General features: G+C 42.7%; 2 protein-coding genes across 5 annotated transcripts; both read right to left on the reverse strand.

Moving 5' to 3' along the window:
• Positions 1–620: 620 nt before the first annotated feature.
• On the reverse strand, positions 621–2693 carry TCEAL3 (transcription elongation factor A like 3). The gene is made up of 3 exons (XM_004778674.3): positions 2505–2693; positions 1883–1956; positions 621–1508 (listed from the first exon to the last, which is right to left on the reverse strand). The coding sequence occupies exon 3, from the start codon at positions 1479–1481 to the stop codon at positions 879–881; it is 603 nt and encodes a 200-aa protein (XP_004778731.1). The 5' UTR covers positions 1482–1508; positions 1883–1956; positions 2505–2693; the 3' UTR covers positions 621–878.
• A 9484-nt stretch (positions 2694–12177) lies between these two features.
• Positions 12178–15137, reverse strand: LOC101673484 (retinitis pigmentosa 1-like 1 protein). Of its 4 annotated transcripts, none has more exons than XM_045068276.1 (3): positions 15016–15137; positions 14367–14436; positions 12178–14022 (listed from the first exon to the last, which is right to left on the reverse strand). In XM_045068276.1, the coding sequence occupies exon 3, from the start codon at positions 13997–13999 to the stop codon at positions 12359–12361; it is 1641 nt and encodes a 546-aa protein (XP_044924211.1). In that variant the 5' UTR covers positions 14000–14022; positions 14367–14436; positions 15016–15137; the 3' UTR covers positions 12178–12358. The 4 variants fall into 4 exon arrangements, with proteins under 4 accessions (XP_044924211.1, XP_044924210.1, XP_044924212.1 ...); XM_045068275.1 differs by having other exon boundaries at positions 12178–14027; XM_045068277.1 differs by lacking the exon at positions 15016–15137 and adding an exon at positions 14939–15001 and having other exon boundaries at positions 12178–14027.
• Positions 15138–15797: the final 660 nt, after the last annotated feature.

A 15797-nucleotide genomic window follows, 5' to 3' on the forward strand; every position in this document is an offset into this window, starting at 1 on the left:
GACCCACTCAGCAGTATGTGAGTTTAAATTTTATTCCCATTTCACAGATGACAAGACTGACCCTTTACAGCACTGGTTCTGTTGCTATAACCACCAGTTGATTTCTCTAGCTGGGAGTCTCAGAGATAATGTGAGTTTTACTTATCATTTTACATTCTGTCAACAGGAATTTTAAGTGTCTTTATTGCCCTCATATACTCATTGAACGTTTCAGTTGTTTATCATGTATTGATTTCTAGGGTTTTTGAAATTATGACAAACGTAGTCCATCCTTTAGAAAAAAATGGTTAGTGAGAAAAGCGAATAAAAAGAATCACACATGGTGGCAGTCATAGGATGGTAGAGGACTCAGAAGAAGGAGCAGCAGTGCCCACTGACACAATTACAACTAGAGGAAGGCATGGGGATGAGTAATGCCCACCGAATGGCATAAAGATACTTAACCATAAGGTGACTGGACTCATGTTTGAATAAAAATGAGACCCTTTTTTTTTTTTTTTGCTACCATACAGGAAAAACCATCATCTTTTTTTTAGTATACACATTTTCAGAGCTTTATCTATGCACAAATGCATTATGCAAACATTTATATTTTTACAAAAATGGTCTGATACTGTATATGTGGTTCTGAAAACTGTATTTTCTTTATTGTTATTTTACAGTGTACCATGAACATTTCTTCCATGCACATGGGTGAAAATTCCCTACTGAAAGACAGAGAACATTGTAGTTGGATCAAAAGGCTGCTGGTAACAAGAGTGACACCTAAAGCAAAGTATCAGCTTAAGGTTAAAGCACATAGCCTGGCAAATGCCTGTCAGGGAAAGCATGGTCAGCAATATTCTCATTAGAGAAGTTAAAATTGAAGGCCAAAGGCATTAAAGATATGGGATATCATGTAAACCCTTTTGGCCCCTACCTCCGCCCCTCATGCCCCTGACACCCCGCTGCCCCCTTGGGGCAAATGGATCCTGTACATCTCTTTGCATCCAATGAAAACCACCCATTTTCTGTTTTTTTCTTAGCTCTTCCTGAGCCCTTGACATATCTCCACATTCTCTCATCATCTCCTCACTGCCCAAGTGCCTTTCCTGTAAGTCCTCCTGATAGTCCTTAGGGGAATCATCTGTCCCCCTGTCCGTTTTTCTTTTTGCTTTCCTGGGCACATAATCTTCAGCTGGGCGCTTTTCAGCAGCCCGTGGCTCACTCTCAGGCTTTGCCAGGGATTCTGGCTTGCCCTCACCATGTGGTTTTCCCTCATTTTCAGACTTGCCCTGCTTTTCTTGCTTTCCCTCATCTTCTGGTTGTCCCCCATTATCTGGCTGTCCCTTATTCTGGAGCTTTCCCTCATGCCCTGGCTTCCCCTCCACTTCCAGCTTCTCTTCCTCATCTGATTTTCCTTCATCTTCAGGCTCTACTTCATCTTCAGGCTTTCCCTCAACTTCCAGCTTTCCTTCATTTTCATTGTAGAGTTTTTCCATGTTGAATTTTCCCTTCTTTTCCTTGTCCTGGGTTGGGGGTAGAGTGGGAGAGCGGGGGTAAGAGAAGTCAAAGGAGACAAGGGAGACTGAGGACTTGGAGGTGGAATGCAGGTGCTGATAGTACTGGCATCTTTCCCCTTGGCTGGGTTCTCCTGACGTGCTTAAGCCCTCCAAGTTTGTCTTCTCCCCACCTTTGACCCCATAATTCACCCTACACCTGAGAGCCAACCATTTCCCTGGCAGGTCCTACCACCTTTTGTACCATCCCTCAGTATGGTGGGGTGGGTGCAACATACATGGTGGTGAGATGGACAGTGGGGACCTCAAATTCTGCCCCCACCGTGCCCTCTACACCCTCCCCCTACCATTCCTGTCCAGTGCCCCTCCACCCTTTCACTCACCTGAAGGGATTCTAAACAGGTTCTTCCTCCTTTTCTAGAAAGCCTTGCAGAGTGCAGGGGACAGGCAGACAGACCTGCAGACAGACAGGAGACACGGGCAGGGCCTGTGTGCTCAGCCAACTGAAGTTTCTTTCCTGAACCTGGGCTTTCCTCATGCAACATTTTCCTTTCCTACCTCCCCCGCATCCCAGCCGCCATTACTTTTCGGGCCTCAGGCACCAAACCAGGATGCTTTCCAAACTGTTTGGGTTTCTGTGTTCCGCCTTCCCTGCAAGCAAGCCGCCCACCCTACCGCGGAGGGCAGTATTTCCGCGGAGGGCAGTATTTCCTCTTTGGTGCAGAGTGTGAGGGGGGTTATTTCTAAAACGTCTACATTTCGCTGTCGCACTGCAGGGGCGCACCCCCCCCCATTTCAGGTCCAAAAATGGATGGAAGGCGCACAGGAGGGGCGTCGAGGAGGCGGTGGTGGGGTGCTCCATCCCCACCTGCCCACGTCCACGCTGCATCCCCCTCCTCACCGACCTCCCGGACCCCCATTCCACTCCGCGCTGCTCCAGGTTCCTACTCCCATCCACCTCCACCCCTGCCCACGGCTGCCAGCAGTGCCCACCTTTACACTGACCTGTGGGGCCCGGGCAGGCCTGCGCCTCCTCGGGCTCGCCGAAGCCCGCTCGCCCCTCGCCGGCCACCCAGGCAGCTCACGGAGCTGGTTCTGCGCAGGCGATGGGAGCGGACAGCGCAGGGACCGGACCGCAGGGCGGGCGAGCGGGCGGGCGCGGGGGCTGCTGCCCACGTCGGCGCCCAACCGGTCACGTGAGCGCCGCGTCACCCGAGCTCGGTCCCCCACCCCGCCCCCCTTACCCCTATCCCCAAGGGACCAAGCAACCACACGCGGTGGAGGGCCGAGTGGCAAATGGGGAATCAAGAGGGCAGAAGCCGGGAGGCTTCCGGACCGCAGGTGCTTTACCTGGCGCATCTCAGGCCCTCGCACTGCATCCCTCTGCGATGTACGCCATTGCCAGGTGTGACCGCTGTTCACAGGGACGGTACTCGACTTTGCCAGGAGCGCTCAACAACCGAGTCCCACAGGCTGCTTTCAAGACCGGCTCTGCCTGATTCCTGAGCCCAGGCAGTAGTACCGCCAGGAAGCGGCACTGCCACCTTGATTAGCTGTTTCTGGACCTCTTCTCTGTACCCATGTTCTCTCACCCTGAATGATTTCTGTTCATTAACCTCTAAGCACAGATGATTCTCAAATCTCCATCTCCAGGCTGTGCCCTCCCCCCGAGCCTTAGATCCACTTTTTGCTTTCTGATCCATCAGCAGCAGGGGAGAGTGCTTGATTCTTCACACGTTTTCCACCATGTGTTGGAATACTTTTTCATTTTCACTAACATAATAGGTGAGTAGTAGTATCTCAATGGCATTTTATTTTGCAATTTTTTGGACAATTTAAACACCACTGTAAATTGTCTGTTAACGTCTTTCCACATTTTTGTTGGGTTGTTGGTCCTTCTCCCCTCATTTTCAGTACCATGTATACATTAACAGTATTAGGCCTTTATGTTTTACGTTGCAAATATTTACTTCCAGTTTGTTGCTTTTCTACTTTGTATATGGTGTATTTCTGGCATGCATTAAAAAAAGTAGTCAAATTTATCAAATGTTTATTGCATCTGGATTTTGATTCATAGTTAAGAATTCTTTTCCTACATGAGGCCAGAGGAATTCACCCATGTCTTCTTTTAGTACTCGTATGGTTAACTGTATTTGTCCTGAGGGCATCTGTGGTTAGGAATAGAGGTTAAGTAATACACCAGTGCCAAACTGAGTTGAATCTGCTGCTGACTCAAGGCAGCAAATCAAAGCCCCAAGGCTCATTACAAGGAGAGGGGTTTCCTAACAAACCAGCACCCATATAATGCTGGGAACCTCAAATGTTTCAGTTTAGGGGTAATTAAAAACTGGAAATAAACTAGCTCTCACAAAGTCTATTAGTTTGTCCTTGCAACATCTAATTGGACTAGTATACTTTAAGCTTTGGACATAGATTATGGTGGTTCCAGACAGGAAGAACCCTTATAAGTCCTGACCAGTGCAAACAAAATCTTCTCTGGAGTAAGTGTCCATCATCCTAGGCCCCAAGTTATTTCAACAAACAATTGATCATGTACAATGTCCACACAGAAAGATAACCAGGAATACAAATTTTAAAAAAGGCATAAGTAAGAAGTAGTAGAGACAACAGCTAACACAAACAGATCCATTAGTTTTGAATTATCTGAATCATCAGATACAAACTACTAACCACAATGCTTAGTGTATTCAGATAAATAAAATCCAATCTTGAAAATTTCAACAGGGTGCTAGAAATCAGAAAAAGTGGGGAAAAAAAAAGAGGAATTCTAAAACTACAAAAAAAAAACCCAGCTGAAATTAGAAACTCAATGGATGGCTTTTACAGCAGATTAGATGCAGCTCAAAAGAGAATTAAAGAACTAGAAATTATGTTCAGAAGAAACTATCCATAAGGCTGCACAGGTAGTAAAAAAGATGGAAAATTCAGATGGGAGGGTATAAGATCTAACAAATGTTTACTAGGAATTCCAGAAGGAAAAGAGAAATGGATGTGTTCAGAGGCAACCTCTGAAGAGACAACTGAGGATTTTTCAGAACTGATGAAAGACATTGATCCATAGATCGAAGAAGTCCAAGATATCCCAAATAATATAAAAAGAAACTCATACAGAGATGCATAATAGTAACCTTGCAGAGAATCAAAGACAAAGAGAAAAATCATAAAAGTAGCCAGAAAAATAGAATACCCATTGAAGGAACAAAAGTTAGGGTGATTGATGGTTTCTCAATAGAAACAATGGATGTATGAAGATAGTAGAATGATATCTTTAGTAACTTTTAGGAAAATAAATGCCAGCCAAAAAAATTGAGAACCAGTAAAAATACCCTTCAAAATTAAAGGTGAAATAAAGACCTTTAAAAATAAAAAGAGTTTCCCATCGGCAGGCATAAACCAAACGAAATACTGAATGCTACAAGGCATTTTTCCTTTGACAGAAAAATGATCCCAGATGGAATAATGGAGATATGAAAGGGAAAAACAACAATTAAAAAGACAAATATGTATGTAAACTTAAATCAATACTACATAAAACTAGTAATACCTTGTTAATTCATATCAAAAAATAACATAGGAGTCAAGAGGGCTGAAGTAAAAGTACAAAATTAATATTAGCCTTTGATAAGTCATGATTGTACGCTCTAATTGCCAGAAAACATTAAGGTAAAACTTCTAAGCTAGTAGAGGAGCAAAAATAAGAAAATAATCCTAAAGAAGAGAAAACTAACATACATTAGATGGGACATAGAGAAGGAACTTGATAGAATGGTTAATTTATATCTATTAATACCAGTGAGTACATTAAATATGATTTACATGAAGCAAGTAAAGATTTTCAGACTGGAAAAAACACAATGTTATACTGCTTATGAAAGACATCTAAAATACAAAAATACATAGAGACTGAAAGTAAAAGTATAGAAGAAAATTATAACATGAAAACTAACCAATGGGAAGACATTATAAATAACAAAATAGACTTCAAAACAAAAAGCATTACAAAACATAACGAGTATCACTTTATGGTATTTTTAAAATTTGTATGCACTTATTGGATTGACCTCAAAATAAATAAATCAAAATTTGACAGAACTACAAGGAGAAATAAACAAAGCTTTTATTTAAGCATTATAACACTCCTATTTCTGTAACTGTGTAAATATTTAAAGTGTTGAAAAGAAACAAATCACCAAATTAAAATTTTATATCCAGCAAAATTGTTCTTCAAAAGTGAAGGAGAAATAAAGATTTTTCTCAAAAATCAAAACAAAAACTGATGACCAGCACACCTTCCATTTCTTCCATAAAAGAAATTTGATCAGAAACACAAATTAGTTCAGCAACTCGAATATTCATAAAGAGCAGTGGAAAGGAATATATGAAAGTATAATGAAACTGTTTCTTTTTCTTATTGATACAAAAGATAAATATCTGAAGTATTAATGTTAACAATATATTTAGTGATTATAGCATATGGATAAGTGAAATGAATGAATACTCTGTAGTAAGGTATCTACACTACATGTAAGTGAAGCAGAAGAATATTCTTTGAAAGTAAACCTAGTGAAAAATACATATTGTAATCTTGAGGGAAATTACTAAAACTTTTTCAAAAAGAAATATAATTGATACACTAAAAGAAGACAAAAGGAATCATGTAAAATACTCAAAACTGAAAAAGAACTCTTGGAAACAAATGGAAAACAGTTACACATGGTTGATACTAATCCGAATGTATCTCAAGAATCATTTTAAATATAAATGCTCCAAATACACCCATTTAAGACAAATTGTTAGAATGAACACATAAAAGCCAACTATACGTTTTGGACAAGAGGCCCATTTTTAAAAGAAAGACTCTGGGCACCTGGGTGGCTCAGTTGGTTAAGCATCTGCCTTTGGCTCAGGTCATGATCCCAGGATCCTGGGATCAAGTCTTGCAATGGGCTTCTTGCTCAGAGGGGAGCCTGTTTCTCCCTCTGCCTGCTTATCCCCTTGCTGTGCTTTCTGGCAAATAAATAAATAAAATCTTTAAAATAGACAAACCATAAGTGACTCTTAATCTCACAAAACAAACTGAGGGTTGCCGGGGGGAGGGGGTTTGGGAGAAGGGGGTGGGATTATGGACATTGGGGAGGGTATGTGATTTGGTGAGTGCTGTGAAGTGTGTAAACCTGGTGATTCACAGACCTGTACCCCTGGGGATAAAAATATATGTTTATAAAAAATAAAAAATTAAAAAATAAAATAAAATAAAATAAATAAAGACTCTGAAAGGTTATAATTAAAACAATGGAGGAAGATATATACAACCATATAAACTAAATCAAAGAAATATAGACAAAAGGATGATGGAGGGGTGCCTGGCTGGCTCAGTGGGTAGAGCATTTGACTCTTAATCTTGGGGGATGAGTTCAAGCCCCACAGTAGGCACAGAGCCTACAAAAAAAAAATGCTGGAATAGCTATACAATTTCAGATAAAGAAGACTTGAGAATAATTAAAGTATCAGATTAAAAAAAAAGAGGCACTACATAATGACAAAGGGATCAATTATGGAAAAAAACAAATACATAATAATCTTAAATATATATGTACCTAACAAAAATATCAAAATATATGAGGGAAAACTGATAAAACAGACAAATCTATTATCAGAGTTGCAGTCTTCAACCACCCCTAGTCAGTAATTGACAGATTAAGAAGGCAAAATATCTGTAAAGATATAGTTGACCTGAACGGCACTATTAATCAACTTGATCCAAATGGCATTTACAGAACATTACATCTAATATCAGAACACTTTTTATCAAGTTCATATAGAACATTCACTGCGAGCCCATATTCTAGGCCATTAAATACACCTTACCAAATTTAGAAGAACAGAAATCATAAAAAGTAAGCTCTCAGTGGAATTAAAGTAGAAATCAACAATGGAAAGAAGGACAAACACACGTATTTGGAAATTAACACAATTCTAAACACATGAGTCAGGGAAAAATATAAGAGAAATGCAAAAATATTTTGAACTAAATGAAAATAAAATTAACCTATCAAAATTTGGGGAATATAGAAAAAGCAGTGCTTAGAAGGAAATTTCTAGTTTAAATGAGTATGTGAGAAAAGATCTAACATCTATAACCTAAGTTTTCTCCTGAGGAAACTAAAGGAAGTAATTTTAAACCTAGTGTAACCAGAAGAGAAGAAATTAATAATTAGAAATCAATACAAGTAAAACAGAAAAAAAAATAGAAAAAAATCAACAAAATGAAAATCTGATTCTTTGAAAAGGTAAAAAAAAAATTGATACATCTCTTGCCAGGATAATCAAGAAAAAAGAAAGAAGATCCAAATTAACAAAATCAGAAATGAAAGTGAGGTTATCAGTAGTGATTCCATGGACATTAAGAAGATAATGAGGGAATTCTATTAACAACCCTGTGCCTACAAATTTGATAACTTAGATACAATGAACCAATCCCCTTCAATGATACAAACTACTAAAACTCATACAAGGAGAAAACAATAACCTAAACAGCTCTGTATCAAAGAAATTGAATGAATAATCCATAACCTTCCAGACAGAAATCACCAAGACCAAATTCTACCAAACATTTAAGCATCACCAGTGAACTTTTAGAAATCACCAGGGAATTCTACCACACATCTAAGTAAGAAATAATACCAATTCTCCACAATATCTTCCATAAAACAGAAGTAGAGAGAATATTCGATTTATTCTCTGAGGCCAATATTACCCTAATTCCAAAACCAGACAGAAGGCATTACAAGAAAAGAAAACTACAGACCAGTCTCTCTCATGAAGACAGACACAAAATCCTCAACAAAGTATCAGAAAATCAAATCCAACAATGTATAAAAATCATGCACCTAACAAGGGAATGAATTTATTGTACACGTGCAAAGCTGATTCAACATCTGAAAATCAGTTAGTATAATCCACACATAAACAGCCTAAATAAGATATATTATATGATCTTATCACTTGATACAGAAAAAGTACATGACAGAATCCAACGCCCATCTATGATAAAGGTTCTTAAAACAGAATTAGAGGGGAACACCTCAATTTGATAAAGAATATCTACAAGAAACCTGTAACAACATACGTAAGGGTAAGGAACAGGAACAACACAATATCAGGAACAAGGCAAGGTATTATTTTCTCATTGGTCTTAGTAAACATCATCCTGGAAGTCCTAGCTACTGCAGTAACACAAAAAAAGAAATAAAACATATACAGCTTGGAATGGAGGAAATAATACTGTCTCTTTAAAGATGACATGATTTTCTATGTAGAAATGCCACAGCATTGACAAACTCCTGGCTACAAGATCTGTAAAGCTGTAAAGCTAATATACAAAAGTCAGTTGCTTTCCTATATACCAGCAATGAAATGGAATTTGAAATTTAAAAATACCATAAATAATATTACTCCCCACATACAGAATGTGCCGAAAGAATCTAAGTTTATTACAAATATATGAAACAACCACACTGAAAAGGAAGGAGGAATAAGGTGTTGACATAAGGTAATTTTGGAAGGGAGTGGAGTCTATAACACTAAAGGCAGATATTTCTCTATAAATAAATATATAAAAATAGTTAAAGATAAAAACATACATAAACATGCATAGATACACACAGGTTATTATATATCAATAGATCTCCTTGCTCTATCAACTGCAAGGGCCTAGAAGCAATGATACCCCAATAGTAATGATTACTCTTAGCACCCAGATCTTGGCTTTTATACCATTCTCTAACCAAAGGTACCAGGGCCCCTTGGGTAAATGGGAAATTCTAGGACTTGGACAGGAAATATACAAGACTACCTCACCTTGTAGTGCCAGAAAGTGTTAAACACACACATATGCACACAGGGATGGGAGGAGGTATGTTAAATAAATACAAGTGCCATGTGAAAGAGCTTTCAATGGCCGAAGTTGGAACTAGAGCAATGAAAATATGTGAAGTAGTATTAGATTATAATCCAAAGTATATGCTAAACATTGACTGCTGGATTTTAAGGTAGTTATATTTTAACTCTTTGAGGAACAATGGAGTATTATTCAGCCATAAAAAGTAATGAAATCTTGCCATTTGCACCGACAGTATAATGCTAAGTCAGTCAGTCAGAGAAAGACAAATACCATATGCTTTCACTCAAATTTAGAACTTGAGAAACCAAACAAAGGGAAAAAATAAGAGAGACATAGCATGAAACAGACTCTTAATTATGGAGAACAATATGATGGTTACCAGAGGGGAAGGTGGTGTGGGGATGGGTAAATAGGTGATGGGGATCAAGGAATGCATTTGTCATGATGAGTACTGGGTGATGTATGGAACTGTTGAATTACTATGCTGTACACCTGAACTAATATAACACTGTATGGTAACTAACTGGAATTAAAATTAAAACTTAAAAAAAGGATCCATACCGATACCCTCAAGTAAGTGGAACCTAACATCCCACTCAGTCTTTCCTAAGACTGTACATATAGTGACTTTCTTCCAAAGAGGACAGTATGGAAAGGGAGAAATAAGAGTAGCTTTACCATAGAGAATCCTGACAAACCCTACCTCAGCCCAGGTCACAAGAGTTTACAACAGTGGTAATATTGATAGTATACATCCTCTTCTGAAAAAGTAAACTAGACGGGGTGTCTGGCTGGGTCAGTGTTAAGCAACTGCCTTCGGCTCAGGTCATGAACCCAGGGTCCTGGGATCCACCCCCATATCAGGCTCCCTGCGTGGGGGAGAGCCTGCTTTTTCCTCTCCCACTCCCCCTGCTTATGTTCCCTCTGTCTTTCTGTCAAAAAAATAAAATAAAATCTGGGGTGCCTGGGTGGCTCAGTTGTTAAGCAACTGCTTTTGGCTCAGGTCACAATCCCAGGATGCTGGGATAGAGCCCACATCAGACTCCCTGCTCAGTGGGAAGCCTGCTTCTCCCTCCCCAATTCACCCCCCTTGTGTTCCTTTCTGTCAAATAAAATTTTAGAAAGAAAAAAAGAAATAAACTAGACACTCAACATGGGGCTTGAACTCACGACCCCAAGATCAAGAATGGCATGTTCTATGGACCGAACCAGTCAGGCACCCTGATAACATGTACCCCTTATATAAATGTGGTGACATAGCACTTACCTCTCTGGTCCTCTTCCCGAAAGCACTTAACGACTGTGTAACCATGAGGAAAAAAGCAAACTGAAATTGTGGAACATTATACAAAATACCTGACCAGTACTTCTCAAAAGTGTCAAGAGCATCAAAAACAGGGAAAGTGAGAAACTGTCACAGCCAGAAAGAGCCTATGGAGACAAGTTGACTAAATATAAGGTGGTAACCTGGATAGGATCCTGGAACAGGAAAAGGGCACTAGGGAAAAACTGAGGGAATTTAATAGGTACTCTGGTAAATAATGTATTATTTGGTCAATATTGGTTCACTATGACAAATGCACCATACTAATGTAAGATGTTAATAGAGAATATTGTGTATGGGGTATACAGAAACTCTGTACTATCTTTGCAATAATTCTCTAAGTCATTAACTTCTAAAATAAAAGTTCATCCAAAAAACACTAGAAGCAAATTAAAGGATAATGAAGAGCTGGGGCAGGGGGGGCCGCAGGGAAAAGGGGGAATCACATAGGTAGATGGATCTGTTGAAATGGTAAGGCAGGGCTTAACAGGAACTTCCTGAGAGACAATTCCTCCTAAGAAAAAAGTGTCAGCAGACATGAGATTAACAGGTGAGAATAGCACAGCATCTGGTCACTCAGATTTTTCTGGCTCAACCTCCAGTATCTACATCCAGTGGAGATGGCACTGTATGCAAAAACACAGACTGACAAAAATTCTGGAAGTGTTTTTTAAAAACTTTATAAAATATCAACACCCAATGACAACTGGGTACTACCCACCTGAATTAGGGTAACTCTGCTGTAGGTAGAGAATTCTCCACCTTTCTGTTGAGACAGTGTTGCTTTAGTCCATCATGGTCTCCAGACCACCAGTAGCTGTGGGAGCTTCAGGCGATTACAGAGCCCCTGAGAAGGGGCACAGTGCCCAAGAGACATGGCATTACCCAGGGGACAATGGCACCCACATTTTATCTGACTGCTGAGACCTCTTATACCTCCCCTAAACATCTGAAAGAATTCTGGTTCTGCTACTGCAAGGCAAAGGGTAGGAACCAGCCCAACACAGGTCACACTCACTACCTCATCTATCTTCTCCATGACCCTGGAAGGCAAGTTTTACCCCATTCAACAGATGACAAGGCTGTTTGTTACAGCAATGGATTTGTACTATCAGCCAGGTTGTCTTCCAGCTTCCAGTCTCAAACATGAGTTTTAAGAAATATTTTATATCCTGACCAAGAATTTTTGGTGTCTCCACTACATTCATGAGCTAACTAACTAGTTGTTTGGATTGCTTGGCATATATTGTTTTCATGATGAAAGTAATCGGTGTTTTTTTTTTTTTTAGGAGCAAACATAAAATGAACAAAAAAGAACAAAAAAAAAATCACCTTCAGATAACCAGGATGTAGCTTTCAGAGTTTTCTCTGTACATAGATCACTAGGTAAATGCCTTTGTAGTTTTACAAAAATGGACTGATGCCATATATATGGTTCAACAAACTTTTTTCTTTTTAATTTTACAATATGCCATAAACATTTTTCCATGCAATGGACAAAAATCTGCTACTGAAACATTGAAGGCTGCAGTTAGGTACAAGAGTGATAGCTAAAGCAAGTATTAGTATAAGGTTAAAGCACAAGGCCTAGGCAAATGCCTGCCAGGGGCACTACACAAAAGGAATGTCTTCAAAGCCCCTCTGTGGGGCCCTGCATCCACCCCTGAGTTCCCTTGGGCCCCTCGGGTGAAAGGGGTCCTGTAAACTTTTTTGCATCCACATAAACCCCCCCAATTTCTGTCTGGTTTTCTTCACCTCATCCTCTACCCGGGCCATCTCGTCAAATTCTCTTATCATCTCCTCATTGCTCAAATGCATATCGTGTATGGCCTCCTTATATTCCTTGAGACACTGAGCCAGCCCCTTGTTGGTTTTTCTTTTAGCCTTCCTGGGTACATCATCCCCAGCTGGGCGCTTTCCTGCAACCCTTGGTTCCATGGCTGGCTTTTCTTCTTTTGGCTTCTCCTCATTCACTGGTTTTCCTTCTTCTTTGGGCTTTCCCTCACTCACTGATTTTCCTTCTTTTGGTTTTCCCTCATTCACCGGTTTTCCTTCTTCTTTTGGCTTTCCCTCACCCACTGGTTTTCCTTCTTCTTTTGGCTTTCCCTCACCCACTGGTTTTCCTTCTTCTTTTGGCTTTCCCTCACCCACTGGTTTTCCTTCTTCTTTTGGCTTTCCCTCGCTTACTGATTTTCCTCCTTCTTCTGGCTTTCCCTCGTTCACTTGCTTTCCCTCGCTTTCCGGCTTTCCCTTGCTCACGGGCATTGCCTCACTCTCTGGCTTTCTCTCCCTCTCCGGCATTGCCTCGCTCACCGGCATTGCCTCCATCATGGGCACTGCCTCCATCATGGGCATTGCCTCGCTCACCGGCATTGCCTCCATCATGGGCATTGCCTCGCTCTCTGGCTTTCCCTCCATCATGGGCATTGCCTCGCTCTCTGGCTTTCCCTCCATCATGGGCATTGCCTCGCTCTCTGGCTTTCCCTCCATCATGGGCATTGCCTCGCTCTCTGGCTTTCCCTCGCTCACCGGCATTGTCTCCATCACCCACATTGCCTCGCTCTCCGGCATTGCCTTGCTCCCCGGCTTTCCCTCGCTCTCCGGCTTTCTCTCCCTCTCCGGCTTTCCCTCGCTCACCGCCATTGCTTCCGTCACCGGCTCTGCCTTGCTCTCTGCCACTGCCTCCGTCACCGGCTCTGCCTCGCTCTCCGGCTTTCCCTCGCTCACCGGCATTGCCTCCATCACCGGCACTGCCTCCATCACGGGCACTGCCTCCCTCTCCGGCGTTCCCTCGCTCACCGGCATTGCCTTCATCACTGGCACTGCCTCGCTCACCGGCTCTGCCTCGCTCACCGGCTCTGCCTCGCTCACCGGCTCTGCCTCGCTCACCGGCTCTGCCTCGCTCACCGGCTCTGCCTCGCTCACCGGCTCTGCCTCGCTCACCGGCTCTGCCTCGCTCTCCGGCTCTGCCTCGCTCTCCGGCTCTGCCTCACTCTCGCTCTCCGGCTCTTCCTCACTCTCCCGCTCTCCCTCGCTCTCCGGGTTTCCATCTTTTGGCTGTGTCACACTCTCTGGCTTTTCTTTATCCTTTAGTATCTCCTCATCTTCTGTCATTGTCTCTTTTTCTAACTTTTCCTTGTTTTCCATAGTACAGGCTACTTCCGGCTTTCCTGCATCTTGTGACTGTTCTTTGTATTCCATCTTTTCTTCGTTCTCAGTCATTCCATCATTTTCACTGCAGAGTTTTTCCATGTTGAGATTTCCCTCTCCTTCTCCTGTCCTGGGTTGGGGAGAAGAGGAAACAAAGGGAAGACAAGGGAAACTGAGGGCTTAGGGTGGAATGCAGGTCCGAATAGTACAGGCATCTCTCCCCTTGTCAGGGTTCTCCTGACCTGAGCCGGCTTTTAAGTGTGCTTTCTGCCCACCCTCTCCCCTCACACATGTGAGCCAACCATTTCTCCCGCAAGCCCTGCCATTTTCTCTACGTTTGCCCGCACGACAGAGTGTGTATAAATGCGTTTGGAGCAGGAAACTGACGCCCCATATTCTGCTGGTACTGTACCCCCCACACTCCCCACCCCTTTGGGTCCCTGCCCAGAGACGCCCCTCCTTCACTGACCTGCAGGGATTCTGAACAGATTCCTCCTCCTTTTCTAGCCTTCCAGAGTGCTGAGAACCGACACGCAGACCTGCATACAGACAGGAGACAGGGGCTGCGCGTTTGGTGGATGCGCCGGGACTCAGCCCCTTTCCCGAACCCTGGCCCTCCTCATCCAACGTTTCCCTCCCCCACCTCCTCCGCCCCCCGCACCCTAGCCGCCATTTCTTTTCACGCCTCGGGAGCCAGACCAGGATGTTTTCCAAACTAATTTTGGATCTCTGCGTCCTTCTCCCCAGAGGCAAGTCGCCTCCCCACCCTTAAGGTCAACTTTTTTTCTCTACGCATAGAGTGATAGGGTTCATTTCCACTGTCTCGCTGGCGGGGCGCCCCCCAGCTCACCAGCTCCGGCTCCAAAATGGACGGAGGGCAGCGAGACGGAGGTGCGGGAGAAAAGGGTACACGAGTACTAGGGGGTGTCCGCTCTGCCCACCCTCCGCCGATTGGTCGCTAGCTCCCCCTTAGCCATTTTCCCACCCCCCATCTCTAGCTACACTCCGGCCAGCTTCCCTCAACCCGGACCTCATCCCCACCCTTTTGCCTCTCCGTGTTCGTGCTTCACCCCCCATTCCAGGGTTCCGCAGGAGGCGACGAAGGCCCTCACACTGACCTCAAAGAACCTGGAGCAACAATTAGGAGCTTGCAGACCGCTCCGGATCCGACCGCAGGGGAAGAGGGCGGGCTCCCAGACTGGTGCCCACATCTGCGCCCCGACGATCACGTGAGCGTCGCGTCACCCGAGCTCGCCCCCCCACTCTCTCCCCGCCCGCCCCGCCCACCAGCCGGCGTCTGCCAGTCAGTCACCCCACCGCTCTCTGGAGCGCTTCCCCTCTGACCTCTCTGGGCTCTTTTGTCCTTTTTCTCTTCTTGAGGTGGTCGAAGGAATAATTTTAATAAAAACCACAGAGGCTTTTTTTCATGGGTTGGGCGGTCGGGGGAGGAGTCTTGACCAGTTGCTCTTAATTTCCATTGAAAGGACTAGAGCCAGCCAATGAAATCGTATGAATGTGAACTTTCATGTGGTACATAGACTATTGCCCTTTGTTTTTTTATTTTAAATTTTTAAAGTTGTATTTATTTATTTTAGGGCGGAGGGGCAGAGAAAGGGAGAGAGAGAATATCCAGCAGACTCCCCGTTGAGCTCTGAGCCCTTGCAGGGCTTCATCCCACCACTCTGAAATCAGGACCTGAGCAAAAATCAAGAGTCTAAGGCTTAACGCACTGAGCCACGCAGGCACCCCAGAATATTGCACTTTAGAAAAAATTTGGAAAAATGTTCCTTTCGAGATAAATTTGTTCCTTTTTTCTGACATGTGCAAACATTAATTTTCTAATTATTTAAATCTTAAAATCATATTTGAAGCAGAATAAAGGAAAGATTTTTTTTTTATA

This window comes from Mustela putorius, unplaced genomic scaffold (genome assembly GCF_011764305.1).
Source record: "Mustela putorius furo isolate JIRA1106 unplaced genomic scaffold, ASM1176430v1.1 tig00003901_pilon_pilon_pilon, whole genome shotgun sequence".
NCBI classification, from domain to species: Eukaryota; Metazoa; Chordata; class Mammalia; order Carnivora; family Mustelidae; genus Mustela; species Mustela putorius.

Excerpts from the sequence above, each read along its gene's own strand:
- LOC101673484 (XM_045068276.1), bottom strand. The coding sequence starts at position 13,999 with ATGGAAAAACTCTGCAGTGAAAATGATGGAATGACTGAGAACGAAGAA.
- TCEAL3 (XM_004778674.3), bottom strand. The coding sequence starts at position 1,481 with ATGGAAAAACTCTACAATGAAAATGAAGGAAAGCTGGAAGTTGAGGGA.